General features: G+C 46.6%; 1 protein-coding gene across 3 annotated transcripts in view; it reads right to left on the reverse strand.

The window, feature by feature from the left end:
• CRIM1 (cysteine rich transmembrane BMP regulator 1) overlaps positions 1 to 12,414 on the reverse strand; it is a 202,513-nt gene that overhangs the window by 7,850 nt on the left and 182,249 nt on the right. For all 3 annotated transcript variants that reach the window (XM_047782289.1, XM_047782291.1, XM_047782290.1), the window contains one exon: positions 7,106 to 7,300. In XM_047782289.1, the coding sequence (XP_047638245.1) occupies positions 7,106 to 7,300 (195 nt within the window). The remainder of the gene's footprint in view (positions 1 to 7,105; positions 7,301 to 12,414) is intronic.

The following is a 12,414-nucleotide window of genomic DNA, read 5'->3' on the forward strand; positions in this document are numbered from 1 at the left end:
TGTTTCCTCAATCAAATGGATGGTGCATTCAATTTAATCCAACACAATACAAAATGTTCTGGGCCATCAAAGACCCAGTTTCTGCATTGACATCATTAATGCTAGAGAGTCACTAGCTTGGCAGGGGTGGGAAACATGTCCTCTAATCATTTAAAAGGGGGAAAAAGGTTTACTCCTCCATGCCTTTTCATGACAGATGGTGCTGGCTCTATAGGTTTGTGCAAGCTGAAACGGAAGACTTCTTTTACTTTCCACCAGTTAAATATTATACTTTAATAACTTGCTTTTTAATCCATTTATATGAAATATGTGACAGGAAGTTAAAAAGTTAAAGCATCTTCCATTCTTTATTCGTTTTCTCCTCAATGGAGATGGACGTGGGCAGACCTCGTAAGGAGCTGCCTGGCTTAAGTCTTAAATGTCTGCTGTGTTACTCCTGGAACCATGCAGATTGGAAATTGATCTTGAGTAAATATATTTAGATTATCTAATTTGATCATATTGACACTGTGGCCAATAAGCTACTATAACATGAAACCAAACTGAGAAGAATGATACTCTTTAATCCCAAATACCAAAGTTATTTTGGTGTTTTAAGTTCTTAAGGGACTGTGAGAAAATCCAAAGCTTTCCTTGGCTCCTACATATTGTCTATCCTTACTTCATCCAGCTAACAAAAACTAGTCAATTGTTAGAGAAATAATTCTTAAGAACCTCCACTTTCAAACTATGACAACAGTCTGCACTAATCGTGTTCTTCTTCTTGGCCAGGTCCTGCCACATTATTTACTGATTTTTATAATAAGGTTTCCCCAACATTGTTTATTAGTGAGTGTTTAGTATTGCCAAACAGCCTCGTTTAGTCCAAAATAAAATACATGAAATATGTTATTTAAGTTAAAATAAAATCATCCTCTCTGTTTAGAGTGATCACTGTCCTTCCCAAATAACCAGCCTTTTTAGGAACTGAACCTTAAGATAAATCTGAGAGAAGAAAAGCATGATAGAGAAGAGAGTACATGCTAAGCTCCCACTATGAGTTAACTGAGTACCTGCTGGGGAAATAAACTCAGAAAAATGAAGCAAATTGCCCGAGAAGATGCATCTAGGAACCAGGAGAGCTGGGCTTCAAATCCAGTTCTGTGTTTCTAAAGCCCAGGTCTTTCCGTTGCCCCCGGAGAATAAAGTCACTTTGGCTTTTACTTTCTTACGTAAATTATGAGACCACAGACACAGTACTATACACTCTTAAGAGTTTTGAAAGGTTCAATGGGCCCCTAGGACTCTTAGACTTAGAAAGAGAATTTGCCAAAAACATTTTCATTTACGAGGCAGGGCCCTGAGTACAGACCAGGGATCCCCAAACTTATCCATCATATCTGAATCACCCAAGGAGCTTAGAAAAATGTGATGACCCTCGCAGTCCTGATTTTGGTAGGTCCAGGCCGGGTGATTCTGACGACAGTGTAGGGGGATGTTTAGCTCACTTACTGAGACACCCCGGTATGTGAATTTTCTGGAGGAATTTGGGAAGAAAACCCCCCTTGATGTTTTTGGTACATCTTTCAGCACCACGGTACCCAGAAATCCTGCCTTGCCTGGTCCAGCACACAGCACTAATAAGCCCTCCTATCACATCTGGGGCTGGCTGGCCACTGCCTTCTGGGGCCTCGAGAGAAAAGGCGAATGTGAGATCTGTGCCAAAAACCTGTAAATGTCAGCAGCTAAGTAGCAAAGACCTCCGAGGAGGCCCCTGAGGCTGGGATCAATTCAGTTCAGCTCAGGGTCTTTCCTGGGTGAGAATTGTGGAGAAGCGGCTGTGAAATTTCTGTGCCTCGAACCAGCCTACAGGCAGCTTGCAGCGCGAGAGCCCGCAGACAACAGAAACTGGACAGTGTGAGTCCTCTTCCCACAGATGTGTAGCAAGGTTCTACTGGGCAACAGCGGAAAAGTTGGAAGGATCTGCCCAGGACAGAGGAGGATATCTTCCTGCGTGATAATCACCATTGTTCAGTAAGTATTTCCCAAGTACTTCCTACGTGGCAAGCACTGGCCTGAGTTCTGGGGAATAGAGCTGTGAGCAAGACCAGTCCTGCCCTCGTGGGCCTCTCAGGAGGAGTTAACTTCTCACTGTCTGCCAGCTCACAGCCTGTCCTCTGGGTCAGTTTGTGCCACTCAATTCAGTTCAGCTCTGATTAAAATCCACCCAATGCTGCCTCCTTTATCACCAAATACTCAAAAGCTCTAGTTCAGGGCCCGCAAGTCTAAGGGGAGAGGGTCTTTTTCCCTTTAATGTGAACTTGAGAGGGAAGCTACCTTTGAGCAGTTTTTCCAAAAAAGGATAAATCTTTCAGCAAAGAACTGCTTAGAGAAACAAAAAGAAGTGTGGGTGCTGCTGCATTTCCATGCCTCCCATGGCCAGACACTGCATTCACCCCAACTCTAAAATAGAACGCTTCTGGCATTTACCGCCAGAGCCTTGACAGCTGCTGACACTGTGGATGACAGGGCCAGGGGAGTAACGCAGAACTTCATCTGGCCAGGCTGCCTAGATCAAGGCCATTTGGTCACAATTAAGAATTACGCCTGGGGTCAGACTCAATCTGAACTTCAGAGCAACCTAAGACAACTTGCCGGGAATGTGTTTCACATTCAGAGGCACCTGGCATATTGTAAGAGCCACTCTCTTTAAAATGTCCTTTCTGGAATATGGGGCAGGATGCTTACAAGGTGACAGCACCATTTTTGGGGAGTTGGAACCATACGCCAACTTAGGACTGGGACTCCCAGTCTTCTGCTAATTAGCTGCATGGCTTTGGATAATTAACTTTTCTGACACTCAGTTTTCTATAAAATGGGACAAGCACAAACCAGCGAATCAGTTCACAGGTCAGGTGTACATATCCAAAGATGTCAGAGGGGGAAGTGCTTTGCAGGGGTGAGGCTATTCAGAATGTTAGCTGATGTGTATAGGGGACTAAGCCAAGCAGCCTGAGCCATCAAGATGAGACGTGGAAATGTGAAGCTTCAGTGAAGGGCCTTGACCAACATCACACAGAGATCCTGGGACAGGGATCCAGGCTTCTCAATAGGCTGTGCTTAGTCAAATGTAAGGTGACAGAGGTCGACTGACTGCAAAATTTGCTGAGATAAGATGGAGACATGATTCATCAACAATACATCAGATACAGAAAGGAGTTAATAGAAATTAACTTCAACGCAACAGTAAGGGCTGACTGAGAAGTCACTGGATAAATCTTTTTTTTTTTTTTTTTTTGCTTTTGTCTTTTTAGGGCCACACCCACAGCATGTGGCGGTTTCCAGGCCAGGGGTCGAATTGGAGCTACAGCTGCCGGCCTGCGCCAGAGCCACAGCAACCCCAGATCTGAGCTGCTTCTGTGACCTACACCACAGCTCACGGCAACACCAGATCCTTCACCCACTGAGCGAGGTCAGGGATTGAACCCGCAACCTCATGGTTCCTAGTCGGATTGGTTTCCACTGCGCCACAACGGGAATTTCTTTTTTCTTTTCCTCCCCCTTTCCCTTATTAAACTCATAACCGAGAACAGTGACTCTTTAGTTCCATTCCTACCACCACCACCTCATCAGGGTCCTTATCATCACACACCTGGGACACCTACAATGCAAGTCACAGGTATCCCGGCCTCAGGTCTCTCCCTGCTTCAGGCCCTCCTGCAGATCACCATTAGTCTCCCCGAAGCACCTTCATGATGTGTTTCATCTGCTCACAAATGCGCCTCCTCACAAAGGATAAAGTCCACCTTTTCATCTGACGTTTAAGGCCCTAAAACTCTTGGACGAAGCCATCTTTTCTGTCCTGACCTCTTGCTCCTAGAACTCTCTAGTCCAGGGGCACCTGGCCTTGACCTTTCCGTCTCTGGGTCTTTGATCAGATTACCCTCTTCTCTCCAATGAAGAGAGCCCATCTGTCCTTCAAAGCCTCTAAGACCTCTCATTCCACAGGCAAATCCTATTTGTGAACTTAGCATTCATGGTCTGTGGCTGAGTTCTGTAACCACTATCTCCAATTCACTTCTTCCCCTTCTCTCCGGAAGCCACACCAAGAAGACTTGGCTGCCATCGCTGTACGGAAACAACTCGTGTCAAGATGACTAGAACAATGCTAAGCGCAGATCTGACGTCACCCATCGGCATTACTTTCTCCATGTGGCTCCCAGGGCACAGCTCTTGCAGTTTCATCCTGTGTGGAGGGGGCCCCCTCTTCTGTTTCCTGTGCTGGTCCCTCCTCACTGGCCTGGATTCCCACAGGTGGGTGATCACTGGGCTCAGTCCCTGGCTCCCTTTTCTACTCTATCTCCACTCACTCCTTGGGTGACCTCATCCCGTCTCAAGACTTAAAAACCACCTAGGGCTGACAAAGTTCAAGTTTATCTATCCTTTTCCAATCTTTCTCCTGAACTCCATAGAGATATTCACTGCCTATTCAGTATCTCCACTTAGATGTCCAATGGAGATGTCAAACTAAAAATGACCCAGGCCAAACTGATTCTGCCCCAGAGCCGCAACCCCATGTTTTAGTCAAAAGCATTAGTTGTCATCCTTGGGGTCTCTCTTCCACTCACTCCTCACATTGCGTCCACATCCTATGGATTCTTCCCTTTCCCTAAAACGGGAACCCAGCCACTTATCTCACCTCCATAGCTTCTGCCCTGGTCCAAGCTGTGCTCGGCTCCCACTTGGATCACTGGTCTCCCTGCTTCCACTCTTGCAAGTCACATCTCATTGCTCCTCTGCTCAAAACCCTCCAGAGTTTCTATCTCACCCAATAAAATCCTACAATCGCCAGGAGATCTCATGTTTAGGCCCATGACTACTTCTCTGCTTGCCTCTCGTTACTCTTCCTGCTCTCGTTACTCTTCCTCCCCCTCTCCTGGAATGTTCATGGAGTGTTCCCAACCCAGGATTTTGTCCTGCTTCTACCCGACATTCTGCCTCTACCTCTACATCTTTATTCCTACCATTCTTCTGGGTTCCTGTATAAATGTCATCTGATTAGTGAGGTGTTCCTGGATCATGAAAACACCCTGTTCCCTCTCCTGCCCAGTCTCCTCCAACTTCCCTGGTCTCACTGTGCATTTCTTTGTGGCTGCTGTCCTCACCTTGTATGCTATTACTGTTGACTTGCTTGCTGCCTATTTCTCCCTAAGAAAACAGCAGCTCTGCGTGGACGGGGACCTGGCTGGATTCACTGCTACCTCCCCAGGGCCTCAAACGGTACTTGCACAGAGCAGGCACAAAATCAACCTTGGGTGACTAAATATGGTCAAGTTTCACCATTTATATTATTAAAAGCAAATTACCAGGAAAACTGGTATGAAACCCCTGACACCATGTATGTACTAGATAAAGCAATCCCAATGCAGTGAGAAAATGCATGCTCTTCCTCATCTCATGGAAAACATTTAAGGATTTCATTTTTCTCCATGTGATATAACATCATGGAAGTGAACTTCTGATTCTCAATCTATACCTTAAACAAGGCCAAGGAGACTAAACTACAAAAAGCACCCAACCAAGGGATCTGAAAAGGGATCGCCTTCTGACCTGGCAGAACAGCTCCTCCTTTTTCAGGACCATTTTTAGAAGTGCCCAGTTAGGACTAGTTTGCATAATTCCTCAACAAAAGGCAAAGGTGTGCAGAGTTCATTGAAACTCTTTGGGTTTAATGGTTCCACTTTTATGCCACTTCTAAGTTGGCGTAACTGTACTGCACGGAGCAAGAGTCTATTAGCTAATACAATGTTGCAAGAAAACACAGAATCGAGGTGAAGATGGAGAGGCTCCCGACTGGCTCAGAGCTTCCGCAGGCTCTCAGTGAGCCCTCCCTTCAGTCTGCATGGTCTGTTCTGTCTGTGTGTTTAGGGCCTTCGATCTGGAACACTGCCCCGAGGCTGTCCTGCTGAGGGCTCAGATCTGCACTGTTGGGACTAGAGGCAGAAGATAAAGGAGCTGTTTTGGCAGGAGGCACAGACGTGGAAACCAGAAGAAAGCCTGTGGAGGATCTGGGGGGGCCCTTAGGGTTGAAACAAGGAGGTGGGTTCCTGAGCTGACATGATGTGGTGACATATGCAGGAATGTGGTTCTGCAAACAGCCAGCTGGGGGTGCCCTCCGTGGTTCTGGTCTAGGTGGGAAGAGAGGGAAAGTTCATGGGAGGGCTGGGGAGAAGGCTGCATGGGCTGGCCTGCTGGAACTGACGGCCTGAAGAAAGACCCAACCAAGATCACATTCTTTGAATGCAGCTCTTCTATCTTGGTTCTGATATACAGCCACCTTGTAACAACTGCTGAATGTATTCCCTGCTGTGTCTGACTGTGAACCTTTTCCACTGGGCTCATCCAACATTGCCCTAAAACTGCTACTCAAATACGGCAGGTGTCATCCCAGGTCTATTATACCCATAAGGCCTGTCACTAATATTCAGAGGACACGAATCAGAAGAACCAGGGCAATTCTGGCATGCAACCACTATCAGGCACTCACCTGGATGGTCATAGTCTTTCAAGTGATCTGCCATGTCTTTGGGCAGAGATTGGTGGAGGAGGTTCTGAGTCTGCTCTAGTTTTCTCTTAAATCAATACTATAGCTTGAAAGCAATGAGCTACAACTGTACAGCATAGGGAAATATATCCAATCTCTCTATTTTTGTCTTTTTAGGGCTGCACATGTGGCATATGGAGGTTCCCAGGCTAGGGGTCAAATTGGAGCTGTAGCCGCCGGTCTATGCCACAGCCACAGCAATGCCAGATACGAGCCATGTCTGTGACCTATACTACAGCTCACAGCAATGCAGGATCCTTAACCCACTGAGCAAAGCCAGGGGTGGGACCTGAGTCCTCATGGATACTAGTCAGATTTGTTTCCGCTGAGCCATGATGGGAACTCCCTACATCCATTCTCTTGAGGTAAGAACACGATGGACACTAGTGAGAGAAGGAATGTATACATATATGTATAACTGGGTCACTATGCTGTATAGCCGAAATTGACACAACACTATAAATCAACTATATTCTAATAAAAATAAAAGAAAAATGGCACCTAAGGCAGTGGCTTAGATACCTGGACACATCGGGCAGCAACTTCCTTCCACGTTGATGGGCTCGACGCAGGGCAGCGGGGGGCAGCTGACGGTTGAGCAGAGGGTCTGGCCCTGCAGGCAGTAGCAGTGTGTGCAGCTGTCAATGTCCCAGCGCTCCTCGTCGGCGTAGGCCTTCCCGCTGAAGTGGCACAGCACCTTCTTTGGGATTGTGTCTTCTAGTGAAAAGAACAGTACATGGTGGAGTCACTCGACGGGACAGACACCATTTCTCCCTACGCCCGAGACGTGGAGGGGACCAGCTTCACACAATCATGACATGCTTTAGGATTCTACTAGGTGACACTTCTGCTTCCCCAATCCTCGACTGTTACTTTCCTCTGCTCAGAGGATGCTTTGGAACTCTCATCTTGTGGCCTGAACCTGATCAAGGGCCACTGAGGCTGACGCAGGGCAGTATCCGTGACAACCAGCTGGGAAGGGTACCCGCTGGTTAAGAGTCATTAGACGCTCATCGCAAGAGACAAGGGTAATCATCATAGGGCCACTGAACATACTACACGAAAGAACCACAACTCAAACACAAACGGGCAGAGAGACACACTCAGGGGTTTCGTTTCCCATGGGAAGAGATAAAAAGTCCCGCTGAGGAGACCTGTGGAAACAATTCCAGGAATTCCTATCTCTAGTTAATCCGTATGTAAACGATGCATGGAAGGTAAGGAATGGTAATGGGCTGTCACAAGGAACTGGCAGGTGTCCTGGGCTCTCCCAGAGGGGAATTAGCACTGAAATAATCATTCCCTTCATTTTTCAGTGATGCTAGATGTCATCAACTGGGACAGTCCTACCTCAGAAACAATGATTTCATTTCAATCCATTTTTTTTTCCAGCAAACTATGGTTTTTGAGAACTTTTTTTTTTTTTTTAATGGCTGCAACCACCGCACATGGAAGTTCCTGGGTCAGGGACTGAATCCCGGCCACAGCTGCAGCAACGCCAGGTCCTTTACCACACTGAGCTGGGCACGGGATTGAACCTGTACCACGCTGAGACCCGAGCCACTGCAGGTGGATTCTTAATTCACTGCACCACGGCAGGAACTCCATGGCAAGAACGACATATTTTTAAGAACTTACAGCTTAACACATTCTGTTCTCCTTTTCTCTCCACTCTCCCCCTCCATCCTCACGGCCTCCCTTCCTCAGCCCTTTCCTTGAAAATTCCTTTATGTTTGATGCAACACCTTCTCCTGGTTTATCTGAACTTACCAGTGATCCCATTCCCATTAGAGCTCAGGAAGGGTGGCTCAGAGGGAGGTCCATTGATTAGCAAAGCAAAGATGGGGCCAATCAATGGAGTGAGGTGGGGGTGGGGCAATGGACGGGCCGATACCTGGATGTGTCCTCCTAATCTGGGGAAATTCTATGCTCAGATTCTATAGGAAGCTCCATTAACCACTGGTCACTATAAATGAATAACTATAAAAGAATCTGGATGGAACGTTCCTTCAGAAAGAAGCGGTGTCTGGAGCACAGGTTCTCCCTGGAAGGCTCTGGCAGGGGAGGTGTTCACTGTCCAGGCACAAAGGGCAGAACCCACAATGCCTGCGGGGCAACGAGAAGCACTCGTGCAGGGTGTCTCTGTGAAGACCTAGCGTGGAGCTTCCCGTTGAGCACTTTCAGGAGGGTCACAGGCAGGAGTCTTTGGAATCCACATTCTCTTCTTACCAACCACTCAAGCATATGCCCCTCATTAAATGGCACTAATAATGTCCTATGACATTTTGTGTTTGCAAAGATGTTAAGTCTTGGCCCACTGGGGAGTTATAAGCAGGCATGGGAAGGAATCTTGCCCAGTGTTAAAATCCACAATCTGTCTCCCAACGTTTTTTCATTATTTCTCCCATGACTGTGGCCTGAGGTTCAGCAAGGGACATGGAGCAATCACAAGACAGTTTTAGTTGTAGGCAGAATTCTTTTTCAATATCAATTTAAAAATGTAGGTCACTGTATTGGTGAGGGTTCCAGAGAAAGGGTTCTGGTGTGTTGACTGTTTAGATGAAAAACTCATTTGGAGACATTCACACCAAATGCATGGCAGACGATTCTGCTAATCTGAAACCCTTAGAGGAAGAGACTTAATTAAGATATCCAAAATGTACAAGTCAAATGCTGAGCAGAATCACTGAAGGAACTTAAACTCAAGTCATATACTGACCTCCGGTCAACATTTCATTGAGGACATTAGATCTGCCATCAAATCTAGAATCTATTACGCAGAGGATTTTATGTGAAGGGAAGCATTTCCTCACAAAGCAGCAGTACTGATTACACATTACATAAACCTTGTCACAGCTCCCACGATGGACCAGTACCACTGCATAAAGCCTGAGTGAAGTATTTCCATGCAAGTTACACTTCTCATCCCATCTCGTCCAGTACTTTCTCTTGTGCTTTTCCTCCTACAGGCATGTTGCCAGTTCTCTTCTTAGACAAAGGGAAGAAGGGAATGAGAGAGAGGCCCAGAAAAGATGAGGACTTCATAATATAACAAATTTGGATCAAGCCAAGCACTGGTCTATATTTTCTTCAGATTGAGGCAAAAATACTCATTATATCTTAAGATATTTAATTGATGCTAAGGTCTGTGGGGTTAAAGTTCTCTATAAAATTAAGATACTAAAAATAGTAAGTATGTGTTAAATGTCATAAACACATTCATTCTTTTGCTCTGCAAGCTTTTATCCTCGATGGAAAAAGGGGCACTGCCTGAACGTTGACTCAGAGGACTGAGCAGAAGTGGAGGAGATGGGCTGCCGACTGGAACTCCTCGCCAGGTGCCCTGCAGCAACCACTGCACTGTGCATTCAACGTGGAACTGGACAACGCAACACCAAGGGTTGAAGCCGCTCAGTCTGCTGGGAGGACTGGGAGAGGCTTCACCAGGGAAGCTGTGTCCATCAGCTTGTCACGTTGGAAGGACAGTGAGAGGTGTCAGGGCTGCTTGTCTGATGGCTGTAGATGAAGTTGGGATCAGATTGTAAAGGTCCTTGAACAATGGTGACAGATTTAGATTCCTTCCTGCAGTGGAAAGGACCGGCCCTATCAGCTCTGGACTATGACAATATGGAGGACTAAATGGGTTAGGAAGATGGGGATACTGTCACTGGGATGTGATATGGACCTGGACTAATGCAGTGGTGAGGAAGATGGGAAGGCAAGGCTAGGTTTGAGAAACAGCTGTCGGGATATGGCTATTAAAGGAGCTACAGCATGAAGGATGACCCCGCTTCTTGTAATGGGAGGCAAGGCATAGGTAATTCCAGTGTGAGTCATTTTCCTCTAAGAAACAGCTGGTGATCTTGTCAAGGATCTAGTCAAGCCTTATCAAACCAGATACTCCAGTGGGTCGATCAGAGCCACAGTGACTGACCTTCGAACTCTTAGCCTTTCCATGTAAACAAAGGTGCCTCTGGGACAGAACTGATTTGGGGAATATTTAAAAACTGTCTAGAAAGAAATGAGAGTGTTAACAGTACCTGTTAGAATCAAGGGTGAATCTTTAACATTTTTTTTTGGTAGTGACCATGAGTTACTCTTTTTCTTTTTTTTGCTTTTTAGCGCCGCACCCTCGGCATGTGGAGGTTCCCAGGTTAGGGGCTGAATCGGAGCTACAGCTGCCAGCCTACACCACAGCCACAGCAACGCAGGATCTGAGCCTCGTCTGTGATCTACACCACAGCTCACAACGCCAGATCCTTAATCCACTGAGCGAGGCCAAGGATCGAACCTGCAACATCATGGTTCCTAGTCAAATTTGTTTCCACTGTGCCACGACTTAACTCCAAACATGAGTTACTCTTGATAATGAGGCAGAGATATGAAAATGATTCTCTCAAACAGATGTGGGCAGACATTACCAACCTCCCCCAACTCATCCCCATCAGACAGAGACAGACAGACAGACACACACACACACACACTGAAGGGAAGAGGGCGGTCTGAGCTGGGCTCTAAAGAACTTGGTTGCGAGGTGTGGTGCTTTGTGAGGTGTGGTGCTTTGTGAATGCCACTGACCCACTTCGAAGAATTTCAACAGACTGCGAGAAAATTAAACCATGGAGGAAGCCATGCCAAAGACTGAATGCTGAGCTACAGCATAACACGGTGTTTCTGTAACTACTCATTCAGTAACTGCATGAGATCACTGTCTACAAGAGTATTTATAAAACCATGTAAGGAGAGCAACTACTCTGGATGCCTTCGAGGCAAGGAGTTGAATCAAGAACTTTCTGTTACATATTAGATGAAACCAAAGTTGCTCATTTGATTTTGTTACAAAAACAAATCTTTCTCTAAATTCAATGAAGATTAAGAATTCAAAGTAGCAATATGATGACAAGGAACAGAATGAGAGCCATTAAACTGGAAGCTCCCCCCCCCAGAGGTGCTGCAGCAGGCTCTGTGCACAGTTGCTCAGAGGCAGTGACTGATCAGGGGAGCCCACACAAGTTCTGGGGGCCGTTGTGAAGCTCCCCCCCCCACTTCAGGGAGGAGGCTGACTACCACAGACCTAATTTCTATGCTTCCACTCATTTATCTCTATTCCAGTCAAACTCTGCTCATCAGATTACCATGGAAACATCTCACCTTCTTCAGGTCATTTTCAATGGACTTAACTCTGACTTGGGACCAGGACACTATCTTATTAGCTGTAAACAAGGGGATAGGGGAGGGGTGGATAGAGCACAGAGGTAGATGCCGATTGATCGCTGGTTGAAACCATGGGCTGAAAGAATGAGGCTCTCCTTGGAGATGGCGGAGAGTGAAAAAGGGACCAGTGGCCCCCAAAGATCTTATAAAGGAACCTGCCTGCAGGAATGAGGAACCTCAGGGTCTGTACAGAAGTTTAAAACCAGTTTTAGACTCGTGTGCAGAGCTCAGCTGGGCAATAGCTACGACCTTCAGGACCAACACTCTCATATCTGCAGGTCAGAGAAGGCAGGTGGCAGATACAAGAGAGATGGTTCTGAAAGAGGCAGCATGGTGCCAGGCACTAAAGAGAACTAACATCTGCTGAACATCCCTGGTACCCAGGTACTGTGCTCAAGAGCCCTGCCCAGCTCAGCCTTAGGCACCTCTCTGAGGTAGGGCTGTCTATCTTACTCTTGGGGAAACTCAGGTTCAGCAAGAGGAAGTAACCTGATGTAACCAAGTCAAGAGGCAGTGGAGCTGGGATCTACTCCTGGTTCCATCGGACTGGAAAGCCCTCATTCTTTGCCCTGAGTTCTGCCCAACATCCCCCTTTCTTACCCTCCTAGGAACACACA

Source organism: Phacochoerus africanus, chromosome 5, assembly GCF_016906955.1.
Source record: "Phacochoerus africanus isolate WHEZ1 chromosome 5, ROS_Pafr_v1, whole genome shotgun sequence".
Classification (NCBI taxonomy): domain Eukaryota; kingdom Metazoa; phylum Chordata; class Mammalia; order Artiodactyla; family Suidae; genus Phacochoerus; species Phacochoerus africanus.